General features: G+C 40.9%; 2 protein-coding genes across 6 annotated transcripts in view; one reads left to right on the top strand and one right to left on the bottom strand.

Annotated features, from left to right (window-relative positions):
• Positions 1–20,614, bottom strand: part of LOC311091109 (uncharacterized protein) — a 156,075-nt gene that overhangs the window by 134,263 nt on the left and 1,198 nt on the right. The gene's annotated exons all lie outside the window — the stretch shown is intronic.
• LOC311090946 (C3a anaphylatoxin chemotactic receptor-like) lies at positions 9,193–14,338 on the top strand. The gene is made up of 2 exons (XM_084126593.1): positions 9,193–9,297; positions 10,517–14,338. The coding sequence occupies exons 1-2, from the start codon at positions 9,294–9,296 to the stop codon at positions 11,554–11,556; spliced, it is 1,044 nt and encodes a 347-aa protein (XP_083982719.1). The 5' UTR covers positions 9,193–9,293; the 3' UTR covers positions 11,557–14,338.

Below are 20,614 nucleotides of genomic sequence, written 5' to 3'. Positions count from 1 at the left end.
CAGTGAAGGCGCTGCTAACCGTGAATGGTACAAATTGTACTAAACAATTCTTCAATTGAAAAAAAAAGAATAAAATGGGTTTAGTTCTGATATTTGTATAATTTTATATAGAAATAAATGGTGTATAATTAGGCTACATTTTTAGAAGATATGAGGCTTTTAGTGTTTCTTTTTTTGACATTACTTTAATCTCTCACCATAGCAAAACCGTTTGAGATATTTATTATCCGTTCACAATTCAGCATCTTTAATGTATTTTGGTGGGGATAAAATAAACCACTTAAGAGGAGTGCGTAAAAATTCAGAGGCCGATTTTGCAAAGAAATCCACATTCAAACCAAAATATCTGACTTCCTGTTGGTCGGAGCTAATGACTGTAAATTAGAAAGTTGTCCGGCTCGATGAGACCAATATACGTACTGATTTTTGAAACTGTGGGTAAAACTAACCCCCCCACTTTTGTCAAAAGCATTTTGAAAGTGACACACTTCCTGCGCTTGGTGGCGCTATAACTTTGACTCACAATAGTTACATCCATCTGATCGGCCTCTTACCACGAACACACTGCTGAAGTTTCATCAAGATCAGTTAATGTGTGCAGAAGTTATAACACTTTGTGTTTCTCTTTTCTCGCCAAAAAATTCATGTCCTCGCCACGGCCAAAGCGTTCGAGATATCAAAAATCCGTCCGCAATTTAGCATCCTCAATGTCTTCATGCACACCAAGTTTGGTGGCGATTTAATTAATTCTCTGGGAGGAGTGTTTCAAATTCCACAGCAAGCGTTCTCCAAACAACCCATAATAGCTGACTTCCTGTTGGGCTGGCGTATAACTTAACCCTCATGTGGTGTTCAAAACCCTATAACACCTGTGGTCTTCCCGGGTCAAAATGACCGGCCTATAAAAAATAGCTTATAAATCACTCATTATACCATATTTTCACCCAATCTTGGATTCAATCTTTTTGTCAACTTGTTCTCTTTCAATTAGGACTGGTTTTATATTTCTATTTGCATCTGATTAATCGTGGGCCTCATTTATCTGAGAGTAGGCATCTCATTTTATTTGTAAAAAAAGCATTATTTTTGAATATTTTTGAATAATTTTGGAAATATTAAATAAAATATTTTTAAAAAGTTGGCAGTGTTGATCACACTAGTCTACTTTAATGTTTCATCAGGAAGTTTGTTTTGAAAAACTTTTATTTTGTAAAAAATGGCACATAGTCACACTTGTGGTCTTCCCGGGTCAAAATGACCGGCCTATAAAAAATAGCTTATAAATCACTCATTATACCATATTTTCACCCAATCTTGGATTCAATCTTTTTGTCAACTTTTTGTATCTACGCATGCACATGTCCAAGGGCTCTATGTCTTCAAGCACACATGTACATATGTGAACATAAACATGCTCCTGACTGACAACTACATTTTTCTCTAATTTTTAGTCTCCCCCATTCACTTTCAATGACCGGGAACACCACAAGTGTGACTCTGTGTCATTTTGTGCAAAAAAACCCCACACATTTCAAAACAAACGGTGTCATTAAATATTAAAGTAGACAAGTGTGATCAACAGTGCAGTTTTTTTTCATATTTTACTCAATATTGCCAAAATTATTAACAAATAATGCTTTTTTCACTCAAAAACTGAAGTGCATAAGCTCGGATAAATGACTCCTACAATTAAACCGTTTGAAAATTAAATACAAAACCAGTCCTAATTGAAAGAGAACAAGTTGACAAAAAGATTGAATCCAAGATTTGGTGAAAATATGGTATAATGAGTGATTTATAAGCTATTTTTTATAGGCCGGTCATTTTGACCCGGGAAGACCACAAGTGTAACAAGGTAACAAAACCACCCCTAAAAAAGTAAGAAAATTTTCAAAAAACATTTGAGAAGTAGTTATACCCTTTGGGGACAAAGTCACTAAGTTTCAGTCCAATGAGATAACATTAACTAGTATTTTTGGGAAAAAGAAAATCTTCTCCGGGTCAAAATGACCCGAAGACGAGTACGAAAGTTGTTTGGCCCGATGAGATCTATATGTGTGCTGAGTTTCATATAAATTCATGCAAGCTAGTTTGATCTATGGACCAAGTTTTCGGACCCCATTCAAGGGGGCGCTGTTGAGCCCCCCTGCCACGCCCAGGTACCAGCTTCAGCCCGGCCCTCATGGCCACAGGTTCTGACCTGTGTGCAAAGTTTCAAGAGTTTTCGAGCACGTTAAGGGCCCCAAAAGCCCCTGAAACCTTGAAAAACAATTAGAAAAGCAAATCTCTCCTAACAGACAAATCCCCCACACCCCACACACACACACTGAGACACAGATACAGAGAGAGAGAGAGAGAGAGAAAGAGAGATCACATTCAATCACATTCAAACCAAAATATCTCACTTCCTGTTGGTCGTAGCTAATAACTGTAAATTAGAAAGTTGTCCGGCTCAATGAGAACAATATACATGCCGATTTTTGTGATTCTAGGAAAAACTAAGCCCCCATTTTTGACTAAAGGTGGCGCTACTGAGCCCCTCACCATGCCCGTTTCTGAAACTTTGCACATGTCTACTGGCTAATAAATGTGATGTGTCTGTCGAGTTTAATGCATTTTCAAGCATGTGAAGAGTCTCAAAAGCATCCGAAAAGAAAATTGAAGATATCAATAATCCTTTCACAGGCCTACATCTGCCGTGTGTCTACATTATACACATAAAGTTTGAAGCAAATCGGGTAAAAATAAGAGGGTGATTTCAAAGCATTTTGAAAGTGACACACTTCCTGTTGCCAGTTGGTGGCGCTATAACTTTGACTCACAAAGGTCACATCCATGTGATCGGCCTATTACAACGAACACACTGCTGAAGTTTCATCAAGATCAGTTAATGTATGCAGAAGTTATAACACACTTCCTGTTTCTATTTTCTCGCCATAAATTCGTTTCCTCGCCACGGCCAAACTGTTCGAGATATCAAAAATCCGTCCGCAAGTTATCATCCTCAATGTCTTGACTTCATGCACACCGAGTTTGGAGGCGAATGGATGAATTTCCTAGGAGGAGTACATCAAATTCCACAGCATGCGTTTTCCAAACAACCCATAATAGCCAACTTCCTGTTGGGCTGGCATAGAACTTAGAGCACGAAAGTTGTTCGGCCCGATAAGATCTATATGTGTACCGAGTTTCATATTAATTCATGCAAGCTAATATGATCTATGGACCAAGTTTTCGGACCCTATTCAAGGGGGCGCTGTTGAGTATGGAGCTATTCTTGTGCCAATAAAAATGAACGTAGCTTTTCAAGAAACTAATGAAAATATAAATTGAAACTAAATAAATTATCTCTAAAACTGAAAAAGAATAAATCGCAGGCAAATTTTTTTACTTCGTTTTTAATACACTGCATGTTTTGCTAACTATTTCTCATATTTCAATCGCTGATCTGAACTTACAAATGCGCTTCCAGAGTTTTCATTTACGCTTCTGAAGTTTTCGTTTATGCTCCCTGAGTTTTCGTTCGCCGTTCTGACACATTTCTCTCGTGGGGGCGGGGCTAGTAGCAGTGTGTTCTCATTGGTTACTGAGCTTTTGATTGATAGCTTCGTGACCTGGAAGTGAAGACATCAGTGGAGCAACATTTCCATAAACAAAATTCTGATGCTGACACAGAGGATGGAGTGATAGTACCAGAGATCCACTGTCCCTTTCAGACAATAATCTTACTCTGTTCAGACACATCACCTTTGAATGACTTGATCTTCAGACACCTGATTTATTTTAATATAAACTAGCAAATATTTCAATTTCCTCTAGATTAAAACAAACACAGTTCACAAGTACACAAGAGGTTTCACTTTATTCTTATTAATCTATGCTGATCTTGGATTAGCATACCAATAGCATATGAATGTTGAGGGGATAGTTCACCCAAAAATACAATTCTCTCTTATTTTGCTCACCCTCATGCTCAGTGTTGGGGAAAGTTACTTTGAAAAGTAATGCATTACGATATTGCGTTACTCCCTTAAAAAGTAACTCATTTCGTTACTTAGTTACTTTTTTAGAAAAGTAATGCGTTACGTTACTTTTGCGTTACTTTTTTCCAGCTGGGCTGGGCTTGTTTTTTTATAACAAAAAAGTTATATTTTTGGGCAAATGTACAGACCCTTTCAGACCAAGGCCTATTTTAACGCCCTATTTTAACGATCTGAAACGCAAGTGTCAAAGCGCAAAGCGCAAGTAACTTTGTGGGCGGGTCTCGGCGCTGTTGCTATTATACCGGCGGGATAAATGACTCTTGCGCCAGGCGCAAATCTAAAATGGGTTGGTCTGAAGTAGCTTCATTATTCATAGGTGTGGTTTGGGCGTAACGTGAAATAAACCAATCAGAGCGACATCTCACATTCCCTTTAAGAGCAGACGCGCTTTTTCCTTGGCGTATTGCTATTATAACGGCGGATTTGCCAGGCGCGCGCCAGGAGCGGTTCACAGCCGAGGAGAGCAACGCTCTCGTCACGGCCGTAAAAGAGAGAGAAGTGACATTGGGGATGGAGAAACACACCCAAATTAGCTTCGGTTAAACAGGTATATAATAATCTGGGTAAATGTGTAAGCTAGATGTATGCTTTTATAATAAATTGTCTATCTATCTATCTATCTATCTATCTATCTATCTATCTATCTATCTATCTATCTATCTATCTATCTATCTATCTATCTATCTATCTATCTATCGTTTGTAATAATATGATTTGCAAAAATTAAAACTGCTGCTTCTGTGTAGATTAGAGAATCAAAGTGTATGTGCGTTGTGCACGCTATACATTATGGTCAAGCATGCGCCCTTAAAATAGCATAATGAACAACGCGCAACGCGCCACTGACTTTAGACTAGGTTTTTTCTGGCCAGTGGCGCTATTGTTTTATGGAACAGTAAAATAGCACCAGGGATTGTTTGCGCCGGAACACGCCTCCTTTTTTGCACTGAACCGCCCAGGGAGCGCAAGTTCATTCCCTAGTTTAGCAACGTGCTTCTGTGGAGGGAAAAGCGCGCTTTAGGAATGAAACATGCGTCGGTGTACAAAGTCAATTGCGCTGGGTGCAAGATAGGGCCCCAAAAGTGCAATAATAATCCTCAGGATGAAGGAAATGCAGATTCACAAGTGTCCACTAGAGGGCGCCGCTCAAACAAACCTTTCAGCTGCTGCTGTTCTGGATAACAGAAGAAGAGGATGCAGGAGAGAAAAGTTTAACATTTTACCAATAAAAACAAAAAAATCTATAGTTTTGTCTAAATCTAAATCTGCTTATGGTTTAACTGAATCATCGAAGGTCAGAAGCAAGTACAATGGTCACTTAAAGTGAGATAAAATGCAAAAAAAAAAAAAAAAAAGTATGTTTGATTTAACATATTTAGTTATTAGAGGTTTACATAGTATTCTGATTCTGCATTTCACTGATTATATTCATTTTGAGGAATATTGAATCTTTTTTTGTGCAAGTGAGATGAGTAAATGCTCATATTTAGTCTAGAACTACAATAACCATCATGTTTACACACACACACACACACCCGGACTCTCCATAGACGTAATGGTTTTTATACTGTACAAACTGTATATTCTATCCCCTTACACTGCCCCTATCCCTAAACCTACCCATCACAGGAGACATTCTGCATTTTTACATTTTCAAAAAAACTAATTCTGTATGATTTATAAGCTTTTGTACCCATGGGGACCTCAATTTAGGTCCCCACGGTGACACGAGTCCCCATGAGTCTGTGTGCATTCAGGTTTAAGTCCCCACCGGTGTAGAAAAACATGTCCACACATACACACACACACACACACACACACACACCTCTGCACTTTGATTTGTCTCAACATGGGGACAAGAGAGCTGTCAGTCAATAAATGGGAAAACAAAGTAACTTACGTTACTTATTTGAAAAAGTAACTCAGATATTTTGTTGTAAATTTTAAAAGTAATGCGTTACTTTACTAGTTACTTGAAAAAGTAATCTGATTACGTAACTCAAGTTACTTGTAATGAGTTACCCCCAACACTGGCCCTAATAATCCTAACGAAAACAATAGGGCCTTCGCCCTTTCAAGGCTTGGGCCCTAAAAATAATCCTACCGAAAACAATAGGGCTCTGCGCCCTTTCAGGGCTTGGGCCCTAATAATAATCCTAACGAAAACAATAGGGCCTTTGCCCTTTCAGGGCTTGGGCCCTAATAATAATAATAATAATAATAATAATAATAATAAATAATCCTACCGAAAACAATAGGGCCTTCGCCCTTTCAGGGCTTGGGCCCTAATAATAATCCTACCGAAAACAATAGGGCCTTGGGCCCTAATGCGAGAAATTTACACTGCACTTTAACAAATATGATATATTTTTAAGTATGTTGCTAAAACACACCTAATCTGCCTTGTCTGCCATGAATCATGAAAAATCATGAAACATGAATCAAAAGTCAGCTGCAGTTCTTCCTTCAGAGCTGTTTTTGAAGCCTCTGAGGACAGTTGAGAAGAAAGTGTCTGCTGATTTGTCAGAGGAGAATATGTTAACAAGTCAAGCACACTAGGTAGGCTAACATTAATTAATAAAACGTGTATTTAACATATAACATAACATAATATTTAACTAATGACTAACTTCTTAGAAATGTATGTAGCAGTTGCTAAGTAACGTACCAGTTAGCAGTTACCAAACTAGCTAAGATAGCAATTTTACAACATAAACGCGCTCGATTTAAATCAACAACACTTAATTCTTCGTATGTTTTGGTAAATACTCTATTTAAAAAAGGTTTTATGAATTTGCACTTACTTTCGTCTGATATAATGTCTGAAAACACAACATGACACTGTCAGCGCACGCAGTAACTGAAGGAAGGGGGCTAGAAAATACAGTTCAGAAAAAATATGATATTGAAAAACTTTGCCGTTATGTTCTGGCAAACATGTTATTTAAAATAGTTTTATGAATTCACACATACCATGTACATACACCATAAGTTTCACTGAAATGTCCAATCTCAGATTTAACCCCGAAATTACTGTTTTTATGCAGTGTCAGTGCCTCTGGCCTGCTGCCTGCATCAGCAAATTCATGATGAACAAAAAAATGACTGCCAAAAAAACTTACTGTGTATCGACCAATCAGCACGTTGTCAAGGCAGAATTTCAGGCACGACCAATCATATTAAACAGAGATATAGCAAATCATTTAAATAACTAGACATTTTGAGTTCATAACACTTAAAATCTTAATCTGAAAGAGTTTTGCTGCCAAATGAGTACATTAAACACACCTGTTTAATTTTAGAGCGCAGTCTCGTGGGTACCCCCCGGCCTGCGAGGGGTGATGGGGGTATGTGGCGAGCAGGACGATGCTGAGGGCCGAGGGAGAAGGGTGCGAGGCCGGTGGTGTGATTACTGATGAGCAACACCCATGATATGCACTGGTCTCATATCTCTCACGGAGGAGCGGAAGCATAAAAGGGGGAGCGAAGACAGTGGAGATCGAGAGAGCCATAGGCCTGGATTTTATTTGATGTTTGTGTTTTATTTGATGTGACAGCAGCTGTCCGTGATGGGCTGCTGTCTTTTACTTTAGTTTTGTATTTGTTTTTATTTTTGATATATTAAAGTTTGTTTGAATGTTCGCCGGTTCCCGCCTCCTTCCCACAATAACGAACTTTGTTACAGATGGAAATCAAAAGTTTGATAGTAATGGTATTATGAAAGACAAACATTTAAATAGATGAAACAGTTGAGTAGTGAAAAGGATACTTTGTGATTTTGAAAACACAATTGAAAACATGATGAAATGCTTGTAAAAAGTGCTCTTTTGATGATCTGTTGTGATATAAACACCTTACTTGTGAAAATAGTATCAAAGCGAATAAAAAAATAAACTGTAAATCATAAGAAGCCTCAAAACATTGCTTTAAAAGAAAAAAAAAGAAATATGACATAAAATAGTGCTAAAGCATTATGTAAACATGACCAAACAAATTTCCCATTCGTACATCACAGCCTCAAAACTATACAAGAACTAGTTTTGTTCCTGGTAACCTGCTGCAGTCATTCCTTTACTGCTAAAAATGCAAAACCTGAGTATTTATACTTATGAGGAAACTAGGAATGACTGACATTACTAATTTTTATTGTAATTTTATTCTAGATCACAGTGGAAGGGTTCTCTTTCAAGAGATTTCAAGGATGAGTCAGGGTAAACTGTGTTATAGTCTTCATGCCTTAATACCCTTTATTCTTGCTGCATTATTGAACTTTGTCATGACAATTAGTGTCTTGTTTTCTGAAAGCTTCTGCAGATTCTCATGTACATAGGTCTTAGCATACACTTTTCTGCCTTATTCAAATTAACTTTTTGCTTGTATCATAATATAAAAAGGCCAAAAGCACAAGTCTGTTCCTTCAATGCTATCACTGACTGAAGAAGACTATTTAAGTGCATGAGCCATATCGACCTCTTTTATGCTGCTTTTTGTCCATTTCGAAGATAAATTATTAACTAGTCTGAATGGCTTAAAAGGTCTGGCCTTTTAATAAGTTCACAATTATTAGTTTAGCAGAAGCTTTTAGCTAAAGAGGCTTACAAATGTGCAGTAGCCTACAACAAGCTATTCTTCCTAGAATGAGAAGAACTGTAATGCCAAGTTCAAAAATTGTTCAAAGTAAAACAGTTTATGTAAAAAGATACATCATGCAGAAATATTTTTATTTGTTTGTTTAAATAAGCCAAAGAAGGGTTTATTTATAAAGGAAGAAGATAAAGTGAAGATTATAGCCTCTAGATGGCATCCTCTGTACTGCTTTTAAACACTCAAGAAGAAAGATTATCAGCAGAATGTGGCACGTCAAATTTGCATTTGTTTTTACATAATATTATATAATCATGCTCAAAACACCAATATCAAAGAGCAGAACTATATTTATCTGCTCTGCACCTTAATTCTTAGTTGCTGTTGTCATAAACATTTGTATTTTTTAAATTATTATCTGGATTATGTTAATAAAGTATATGATTCTATTTTAGGTTGCCATGGAAGACTGTAACTTTAACCTTTGAGAGCTGATATTCAAAATAGTTTTCTACAGAAGCATAGTTCCCTTGTTGCTTGTGGGTGTTACTCCACGCCACTTTGACACAAATGAAGGGGAAACAACCACCAATTGTTCATGTGAAGACGTTGTTGTGAGCTTTAATAACACACACTTGCAGAAACAACAGAAGGAAAGGACTGAAAATGGGTAAGAATCTACATCTACGCAATATTCCTGTGGCTATAACTATGTTTATACACCTAATATAATATAGCAAGCTAATTTCTGTTTTATTGAGACAGATGCCCTGTGAAAAGAAGTGGGTGATGTGGGCAGTTTATGTTTGCTGCAATGCCTTTTCAAAATGACATGCATTTTTTATTCCCCCACCCCTCGGTTGAGTTCATTATCTTGACTTCTTTGAATTGTTGATTTGATCAAGATTATGCAGCATGGCGTTGAGTTAAAAGCTTAGACTCTAATCCAACAGAAGTCAAAAAGAGATCTCATCATCCATCCCTGCTGTTGTTTATCAGTGTAAACCACTATTTTATTAAGATAAAATAAGAAAAAATATATATATTGCATCTCTGGCTAGTTTTTGAGACTTCAGTCACGTGTTCAATACATGCCGTGTACGTCAATATTGGTTAAAAAGCTGTGGTCAGAAAGGGTGTGTCATTTGCAACTGTATTTACTGCTTAATGCAAAATGTATTTGCTTAAATGCAAAACTGTCTGAAAGCATTAATGAGACCAGAATAGCAGAAAATTATATTTTGTCTTTTCAATGTACAATTTTGTGGTCTTATGTTGCATGTGAATTGTGCAACAAATTTTGCTGACAAAGTCTTTTAACCTACCAGCCACAATTTAAGCTGTAGACAGCAAAAATACTTTGTTGGGTTATATTCTTTTAAAAGCGTAAAAGCATATTTTTGAGTTAAAATACCCAGTAAAAGATACACATCATGCATTTTATACATAAGAATATAGGACATGATGCCCCCTGGTGGCATCATGGTAAGATTGAGCATCTCCTTTTATCATAATCTCTAAATTTGCAGACATTTATTCCCCATAATTCTGACAAATAAAATGAGATTATTCATTAAATATAATTTAGCCTAATCTTGAGCATGATTAACAATGAACTGGTAACTAAGGTTCTAATTTGAACAACAATAATAAGATTCATACTGTAAATCAGAGCTGTAATAACTATCCCAAAATTATTTTAAAGACATTCATCAGCTTTATGCGCAACTGAAAATCATTAATTTACAACTCCATTGAGCTGTTAACCGCTGCAACCGGATTGCTGAATCAGTTGGATTTCTGAATGAATCCTTTCAACCAAAATTAAAAGAAAGAATCAGAAATGTTATGACTTTCTTTTACAGTTTGCTTTCTCTTTTTTTGTGCAGCGAATGCAACCTTTTTGAGTGCTGTGAATGGGACCAATGCAACTCAGATGGAAGCCTTTTCAAGCATTGAAATCTTCAATATATGCATATATTTTGTCGTCTTCGCTCTGGGTATCGTTGGAAACGGGCTCGTCATATTTGTGACTGGCTACAAAATGAAGACGACCGTCAACTCCATATGGTTTCTCAACTTGGCGATTGCAGACTTCATCTTCATCTTAATCATCATCCTCTACATTGTTACTGCCTTTAACAAGATGGCTTGGCACTTCGGTGACTTCTTGTGCAAGTTTGTCAGCTTCGTGGCGGTGCTCAACATGTTTGCCAGCATTTTTTTGCTGACCGCTATCAGCCTGGACCGATGCATGTCCACCTGGGTGATTGATTGGGCTCAAAACAAACGAACTCTGGTCAAAGCCAGGATCATCTGTGCATTTGCATGGGTTTTATCCATCCTCTGCAGCATCCCCTTTGTCATCAACCGATATGTAGATAATAACCGGTGCATTTATCATGTAGAACCCTTCAAGTCTTTGGTCATATACAGGTTTATGGTGGGTTTTCTCATCCCCTTCCTGATCATTGCATCTTCATACATTGCTATCGGAGTGCGTGCCAAACGTCTCAAAAGGGGGAAGAAGCTTAAGCCTTTTCGGGTCATCATATCTGTGATCATGGCCTTTTTCATATGCTGGTTTCCTTTTCATGTTCAACAGCTGTCCACCGTAATTGCAAATGAGAATAAGTGGAGTGACTTTAAAAAAGTACTAAGACACATAGGACCTTTCGTAAACTGCCTGGTTCATCTCAACAGCTGTCTGAACCCCATTCTCTATGTGTTCATGTGTGAGGAGTTTAAGAATAAGCTGAAACAGTCTCTACTGCTGGTGCTGGAGACGGCGTTTGCTGAAGAACATCTGCCTTTCCGATCATCTCGCCCTTCCACTTGTTCAGGCCTCTCAGAATCACAGGGTCTCAAGATGAACGAAACAACCTTCTCATCAACTGGCAGCAGCCAGGACAACAAAACATGCATTTAGAAAATCAGTCCCAGAGATATTCATTCCTTGTATTAGTCTGAAGTGATCCGATAAAGCATATTAAGAAGCTTTCCACTTTGCCGCCTTGAACCCCTCATCCCATGTCAGATAAGCAGTGATTCAAAGACTTGTTTGTTCTAAAGTCAATCCAAAGGTGTAATTCATGCACCATTAAAATTACATTTCAGGCAGGTTTCTTGTTTTCCATTGGTTGGACTAACAGATAGTTCTACCCCAAACTCATGCCATTGGTGTGATGTGTTGTTGCATCTAAACTGGTTGGGATGATAAAAATGTTTTGTATTGTTTATGCTTTTTATGGGAAACCTACAGATGTTTATTGTATACTCATGGCTTTGGGGAAATATTTCAACATACCTGTAGATATAAATATTTTAAACATATTTTACCTATTATATGTTGATTATATTATATATTATATGTTTTACCTTTTTAATGCATTTATTTTCCATTGACTTGTTTTACACAATCTTTAAGCCACGTTGTAATAGGCCAGTGTTTCCCAACCGGGGGTACGTGTACCCCTAGGGGTACGTGAGCAGTCCCCAGGGGTACGTGAGCAGTCCCCAGGGGGTACGTGGGATGATTCTCAAAACATTATAATCATGTTATAATATGGAAACCATTCAGTTAAGTCACCCTGTCCTTTCCGCCAACTGATTCTCAGCTCGCTTGCCCGTGGCTGCGCGCGCGCTGCCGTGCGCTAGTGTAACCATAGCAACAGGCAGAGAGGCTAGCAGAGAGTAAAACAGAAACACTAGCTAGCTATGGATCAATGGTTAAAAAAACGTGCCGTTCCAAGCAGCAGCAGTGCTAGCGGCAGCTCAAGTGAACCAATGGAAAAAAGAAAGAAAGCTGATAAGTCAAAGTACCGGCAATTTCATGAACAGTATGTCGTTTTCGGTTTCACGTCCACACCTACTGAACCGCCTCAGCCGCTGTGTTTCCTCCGCGGGGATGTGCTCTCTAATAATAGCATGAAACCAGCCCATTTACAACGACACCTAAATACCAAGCATCTTTCCTGTGTCGGTAAGACAGCAGAGTTTTTTCAAAGAAAACTATCAGAATTTAAGGGAAGTCAAGAAAAATTAAAGTAAGCGACTGCAGTGTCAATCAAAGCATTGGAGGCCTCATATGCTGTGTCGCTACTTGTGGCTAAATCCAAAAAGCCATTTACTGTTGCTGAGGAGCTAATTTTGCCTGCTGCTGTAATTCTTGCAGAAACAATGATTGATAAGAAAGCAGCTGATGCACTGAAAATGGTACCATTGTCCAATAACACAGTGTGCCATAGGATTGATGACATGGCCGTTGATATTGTCGATCAAGTAGTGGAAAAGTTAAAACTTTCTGGTTAATTTGCGCTGCAGTTGGACGAGTCAACAGATGTTAGCGGGGAAGCCCAGCTTATTGCGTTTGTGCGATACAGAGACATTTCTGAAATTAACGAGCACATTCTATTCTGCAAGAAGCTAACGGGGAGCACTACTGGTAAAGATGTGTTTCACGTTATCGACACTTTTTTCTCAGAGCACAATCTGGATTGGAAGTCCTGTATTCATGTGTGTACGGATGGTGCTGCATCAATGACTGGGAGGGTGAAAGGATTAATAGCGCAGATTAAGAAAGTAAACCCTGATGTTCAGTGGAATCACTGTATCATCCACAGAGAGGCACTGGCCAGTAAGAGAATGAGTCCTGAGTTACATGAAGTTTTGAATGACGCAGTGAAAGTCGAATCGCGGCCTCTGAATCACAGACTGTTTGAAAGGCTCTGTCATGACAGTGGCGCTGAGCACCAACAGCTACTGCTTCACACCGACGTACGTTGGTTATCGAAAGGGAAAGCACTACAGAGGGCTTTTGGAGCTGCGCAACGAAGTAAGCGCTTTTCTGGCAGAACACTCACATCCCCTTGTTGTTATGTTGGAGAACACAGACTGGGTAGCCCGCCTTGCATATCTCGCTGATTTTTTTTAGCAAACTGAACAACCTGAATTTAACTTTGCAGGGTAAAGACACACACATCCTAAACATGTATGATAAAGTGTGTGGATTCATGAAGAAGATCAAACTGTGGGAGAGTAAATGTGAAGATGGGGACACAAGTTGTTTCCAGCAGCTCAACAGCTACCTTTCTGCAGGTGATGTTGACAGAGCTCCTATAGTGCAACTAGTAAGCACACATTTATCCAAACTCAACAGTGAGTTCAACTACTACTTTCCTGATATTGAAAGCAAGTCTGCCAAACTTATGTTTGGTCTGACCTGACTGGGTCCGTAATCCTTTCATGACTGAAAGTACGGATAACAACATTCCTACCAGACTACAGGAAAATCTGCTGGATGTGTCCTCAGACCGTGGACTGAAGATGAGGTACTCAGAAACAAACCTGTGACAGTTCTGGTGTGATGTGGAGAAGGAATATCCTGATTTGGGGAAACATGCACTGAATGAACTCCTGCCATTTGGATCTACATATTTATGTGAAGTGACATTTTCATCCATGGCCATAATCAAGTCCAAGCACAGGAACAGACTCAACTTGGAGAAAAGCCTGATAGCTGCTGTTGCCACAATGCCCCCAAGACTGACCAAGCTTATGAGTGAGAGACAGGGTCAAGTTTCTCATTGATTGGTCCTTTTGTGTACACAGGTCTAAACATATTTAGAGTAGGCTGCTACTATGTATAGAAAATGTAATCTTTGTTTTTGTATAATTGGTCTGGACATGTGAAGATGTGAAAATAAAAGTCATACAAATATTGAACTAAGACAAGTATGAGTTATTATAGGAAGTAAAAATATTATTTACAGGTAAATGAGATTTTACACTGTGCAAACCTAAAATTTACACCAAATCTAAAAATCACACCGATCACATACACTTGTGGGGGTACTTCAGGAAGGATAAAGTGTTTTGGGGGTACAGTCCCCTAAAATGGTTGGGAACCACTGTAATAGGCTACTGCTAATTTAGTTATATTATATGTTTATATAGTAGCCTACTATATAATGTTTATTCAATCACCAAAACTGAAGTAATTCTGTGTGAAACATGCTGTCTGTAGTCTTCCCCTTTTTTATATATAAATACAAAGAAAATGTTTATGCTGTCTGACCTTTAATATCAGGCATAAAACAGTCACAGTGTTAAACCATAGCATGCTTTTACTATGAAAAATAATAAGTGTTGGGTGTCAAAAAGTCACAAAGAAAGTAATCCGAAAAGTAATCAAAGAACTAGTAAAGTTACATTAAATTTACAACAGGTGATTTTCAAACAAGTAATGGAAGTTACTTTGTTTTCTCATGTATTGACTGACAGCTCTCCTGTTCTCATGATGAGAGAAATCATGAGTAAGTGCAGAGGAGATGTGTGTGCTGTGTGAACATGATGATTATTGAAGCTCTAGACTAAATGTGAGCATTTTCTCATCTCACTCGCACAAAAACACATTCAGTATTCCTCCAAATCAATGAAATGCAAACTCAGGATATTATGCAAAAATGCGTTAAAGGTATAGTGGAGGATTTTCTTTTTCCGGGTGGATCATCAAGACTATTGGTCCTCCTAGTTGTCAATCATTCTGGTGATATGTTTACGTAAGGCCGTCGTACGTGCTCGTCCTATAGTTTTCACTTTCTGCGCATGCGCACTTTCAGGTGTATATGTGTGGTGAGCTACGGTTTCAGCCATTCATTGAAGCTCGCCGTTCTCACCGGGTTTTTTCAAAATGTCTGAGGGTCGCAAGAGAAAAAGTGTCTACGAATTGTATGACAAGAAGAGAAAGGCCTCTGAAGAAAGAAACAAGACCAGAGTGTTTTTGGGAGAACATTTCACATGCTGGCGTGCGCTAAAAGCACAGGTTGGGCTTCCCACTGATGCCTCAGTCGCGAAGTTTCTACTCGACAGGTAAAGTTTGGCATGCTATTTGGAGAAATCCATTTAAAATCACTGCTAGTAAAAGTTAATGTAAGCTATGATTAGCGATGCTAGCCCTGGCACAAGTCACACAGCAACTTGTAAACAGAGCGTGCACGAGGAGAACTAGGCTCGTGCATGCTCTCTCATGCACACGTTTAATAGGCGTTCCCTCTCAGGAGCAGGTAGAATTTTGCGCATGTGCATTTTTTCAAAAAGTGGAGAGGGCGGTTCGTTTCTACAATTCGGGAAAATCCTCCGCTATACCTTTAAATAACACAAATATAGTTTATGTATTTAATTTCACTTTAATAACCCATGTAGGCTACTTGCTGTTGACCTTCAATGATCCAATTAAACAATAATAAGCAACAATGATTTTAGTGAAACATCATTTGTTTTTGTTTTTTTGCTGAAGTAAGAGTATTGAACATAGACATAATAGAGAGTAGACGCTGGGCGCAAGAAATGCGGCCTCCATCTTGAACCGGTCATACTCCTAGTTGCGTTGCGTAGCAGCAGTTAAGATGCCAGAGCACTGTGCAGCATATTCCTGCTGACCATCGCAAATAGGGCTCGGGGGATTACTTTTCACAAGTGAGATTTAACATTACCGTACTATTGGTTGTATTTTGTGAAAATAATATTACCAGAGAGTTGAGAAGGAGCAAGGATCTTTGATGTACTGTGATTTACTGTACTGAAATCATGTACTGTACCGGCCGGTCTTCACCCGGCTATGAACTGAGACTTGATAAGTCATATTCCATAACACTGACTTAGATTACAACTGACACAAGAATGCTATTGTAGAAATAAAACAAATATTACTGATATAACATTGGCCAGTGAATTTTACACTGGTGGCACAGAATGTATTATCAGTGTTGGGCAATCGCTACTTGTAGCTTAGCTAGTAACTTAGAAAGGGAGCACGAGAAAGAAGCTCTGCAAAACAGTCCTCTTTCAGGGGTTTTAGCTCATGCAAAGCTTTCGTGTGTGTTGGGAGGGGGGCTGCTAAATGTCAAGGCCTGGGAGGAGATGGATGCAGAAGAACGTGATAGTACAGTGTGTGTGTTTGTGTGTGTGTCAGAGAGAGACAAATATAAAAAGCTCCAAGTAGACTCTAATATAACATAATCATATATTGTTTCTTCAGCTTATTAAAATATCTGACTTTACTGCCACTATCTGTTTCTGCTTCTCTATCATATTTATAGTGTGTAATTTGCAAAATACCTATCATAGCGTACATCACATATTATAGGGTGACCAGACGTCCCTGGTTTCAGGGGACAGTCCCCGTTTTTTGGTTGCCTGTCCCTGGCTAAATACAGAAAAAAAAAACTACCTCTGTTCCCATTTTGTTTTTGAAGACACAACATAGGTTTTTCAGATTGATAGTCAAACTGGAAATGTCCCTGTTTTTTCACCCTTTTCGGGGATTATGTTCCCAGTTTTGATCTCGGACGTCTGGTCACTTTATATTACATATCAGAATATTGGTAGTGTTGTCATGCAGTGTGTTGAAACTCTGACAAAACAACAAGTTAAACCATGCAAATGAAGACAGAGTCGTAGTAAGTTTGATGCTTTACTGTCACACTTCCTCATTTACATGTAGTGGTGAAAACGTACTCGGTTACCTAACGTAACCTCGGTTCTCTCTAGAAGAGGGAACGAGTATTGCGTAAGTTGCTTACGCTACGGGTAAAGTAATCTTTTCTGGAGATCTGAAGCCAAAAAAAAAATCGTGGCGCGAGCACGGCAGGTTACGCAATACTCGTTCCCTCTTCTAGAGAGAACCGAGGTTACGTTAGGTAACCGAGTACGTTCTCTTACGAGAGGTTCTCTCGTATTGCGTAAGTTGCTTACGCTACGGGAACCCCTTGTCAACGCCGTGCGCGCTGAGAATCCACTGCATGAGTCCCAGGGAAAGCCCGGGGAACACAAAAACATGTGGGAAACAGGCGGCCAGCAACGCGGGCCATCACATGTAATAAGCACTTCATAGGAATACAGAGCGGCTCCGCCGGTCTATGTATAAACGTGTGGAGTTCAGGCGGCCAGCAACGCGGTCCGGCACTAGTACATAAGCACATCATAGGAAAATACAGAGCGGCTCCGCCGGTCTATGTATAGAGAATATCACCCCTTTGTGCAGCTCAACCAGAAGAGCTAGTAGTCACGTGAGAGTAGCCTGCACATGAACAACTGGGCAGAACATACACATCACCTAGACTGATAAAAGTTTAGCCTGCAAGCCGGGAACTTCCAGGTTATAAAACCTAACAAATGTAGAGGGGGAGGCCAAGCCTGCCACCATACCAATGTCGTGAATAGAAATCCCGCTGGACCAAGCCCACGACGAAGCCATGCCTCTAGTGGAATGGGTCTTCTCGTAGAAGGAGCTCTAGACTGTGTGATCGTTTTCACGACCCCTTCTGGCAAGGCAACGGGTATCCGTTGATTATCCACACATGCAGAGACCAGCGCTCTGGATGGGGATTCCAAATCGATCCACCGCCTTGAGAGAGAAGATCTTTCCTCACCGGGATCGGCCATGGGGCTACGTGTGACAGCCTCACCAGCTCTGGGAACCAGGTTTGGTTCTCCCATCGCGGGGCTATGAGGAGCACTGAGTGGCGCGTTTCCCTGATCCTCTTGATTACCTGTGGTAACAGCGAGATCGGAGGGAAAGCGTACAGCGGGCAGCTGGGCCAGGTTTGGGCCAGCGCGTCCTCGCTCTTCGAGAGGAACCTCGGGCAATGAGCGTTGTCTTTTGACGCAAAAAGGTCGAACTTCCGCTTTTCCGACAGTGCAGTGACTGGACTGTCTGAGGGTGCAGGGACCATTCTCCCGGGGGGATGTTGTCCCTGGACAGTTTGTCTGGGCCGACATTCTTGTGGCCCGGTACATGCGCGGCCCTCAGTGAGCGCAACGAGTGATGAGCCTACACGAGAAGGCGTTCTGTCAGTTTGCAGAGATTCCTGGCTCTGACACCGCCCTGGTGGTTCACGTAGGACACCACGGACATGTTGTCCATGCGGACTAGAACATGGTGGCCCCATATGTGTGGGAGGAAACGCTTCAGCGCGTTCTCGACCGCTATCATCTCCAGACAGTTTATATGGAGGCATTTCTCCTGGTCTGACCACAGGCCGAAGACCGGTCTGCCCTCGAAAAGAGCGCCCCAACCTAAGTTGGAGGCGTCTGTCGAGATCACTGGTACCAGTCGGCCGCTAACCAGGGCTCCAGGGCTGAAAGCGCATACGCAGTAAGCCCAGCTGAAGCACTCTCTGCATTCTCTGAAATGTTCTCAGAGGAGCGATGCTGCCCTTCTGGAAAGACACGGCCAGGTGTCGAACACGGCGCGCGCGCTGTGTCGACAAGCGGGCCGTCATAGCCACAGAGTCCAGCTCTATTCCCAGAAAAGAGACTGACTGACTGGGCAGTAATGAGCTCTTGGTCCAGTTGACCATAAGACCCAGGCTTTCCAGATGGCTGAGAAGCACTGTTCTGTGAGATATAAGTTCTATCTCTGACTGTGCCAGAATCAGCCAATCGTCCAGATAGTTCAAAAACCGCATACCCCGATTTCTCAGGGGAGCGAGAGCCGCGTCCATGCACTTCGTAAATGTACGGGGTGCTAAAGACAGGCCAAACGGAAGGACGGTGTATTGATATACCTGACCGTCGAAGGCGAATCTCAAGAATGGCCTGTGACGGGGTATTATCTGAATCTGAAAGTACGCGTCTTTCAGATCGAGAGAAATAAACCAGTCCCTCGGGCGAATTTGCACGAGTATCGGTCTGGTTGTGAGCATTTTGAACGGTCTTCTCATGAGAGCTTTGTTCAAATATCTCAGATCTAAGATAGGTCTGAGAGCTCCGTCCTTCTTGGGCACGAGGAAGTAACGGCTGAAAAAGCCTGACTCGCTCAGAGAAGGAGGTACCGGTTCTATGGCCCCTTTGCACAGCAGTTTTGCTATTTCTGCGAGGAGTAGGTGTGCTACTTCCATATTCACTCTCGTCTCGGTCCGTGCTCGAAAGCGCTGGGGACGGCGAGCGAATTTCAGCGAATAGCCCTGTTTTACTGTGCACAGCACTCATTCTGACACGCCTGGAATAGCTTCCCATGCTTCTGCATGTACAGCTAAGGGCAGAATGGCCTCCGGGTTTCGATCGACGCACTTCGTGGGGTCGAGAACCTGAATCAGAGGCATGGGCGCGGAGCGCACGCTCTCAGCGCTTGAATACGGCGGCTCGCTGACAGCGATGGCTGGTCGTTTTACACACGATGTCCCGGTTGCTTTGGACTGGGAGCATTTTGTGGGAAAAACCGGGACGCGCGAGCAGCGCCAGGGGTAAAGTGTTTGTCAGTAAGTGTGAGCACTCGTGAGCGGGCACAGGACTTACATTCATAACGTGACCGGTAAGAGGTAACTTTGGCCGTGTAACAGAGCGGGCAGTGAGTAGGTGTGGGCACAGGTTCGTGGGCACATTTCCTACATTTAACACTCGAGCGGCATTTGCCAGCTTTATGAGAGTGGGCTCTGTGAGAGACACGGGGGTTATCGTGCTTGTGTGTAGGGGTGAACACTGAGACGTGGACACATTTTCTACACTTAAAACACCAATGGCGTGAGCCGGATACCCAGGCATTACACTCTTTTTGAGATTTCTCTGGGTCGTCGTGAAAACGGCGGTTGCGTGCAGGCGAGCACATCTGCAGTCACCTTCTTAAGGGGACTAACAGAGAGCGAAATGCTTTGAAGGCTCATATGTTTAGACGCTCATAAATACTCAAGCACCATCCTGAGAGCGGGAGGGTGTGAGAGGCGGGTTCGCTTTCTGTATGTAAGAAGCTGGCCGCGAGCTCAGAGAAGCAAACAACATAATTTTTATCTGCTGCCAGAGCCAGGATTTGAACACGGGTCTCTGGCGCGAAAGCCTAAGATTTCGCCACTGAGCCACAGGGGGAAAACACATAAGCTTTCAGTTAGCGCGAGCATATAAGAGAGCGTCTTGTTCTGTGTCGGCGTTTGTTGGCAGGCGTGCATGTATTATAACAGGCTCGTTTACTGCAATATTGATATTTCCAGTCA

This window comes from Abramis brama (assembly GCF_963993115.1).
Source record: "Abramis brama genome assembly, chromosome: 10".
In the NCBI taxonomy this organism is placed as follows: Eukaryota; Metazoa; Chordata; class Actinopteri; order Cypriniformes; family Leuciscidae; genus Abramis; species Abramis brama.
The sequence above is the reverse complement of the archived record's forward strand: the minus strand, read 5'-3'. Positions and strand labels throughout refer to the sequence as shown.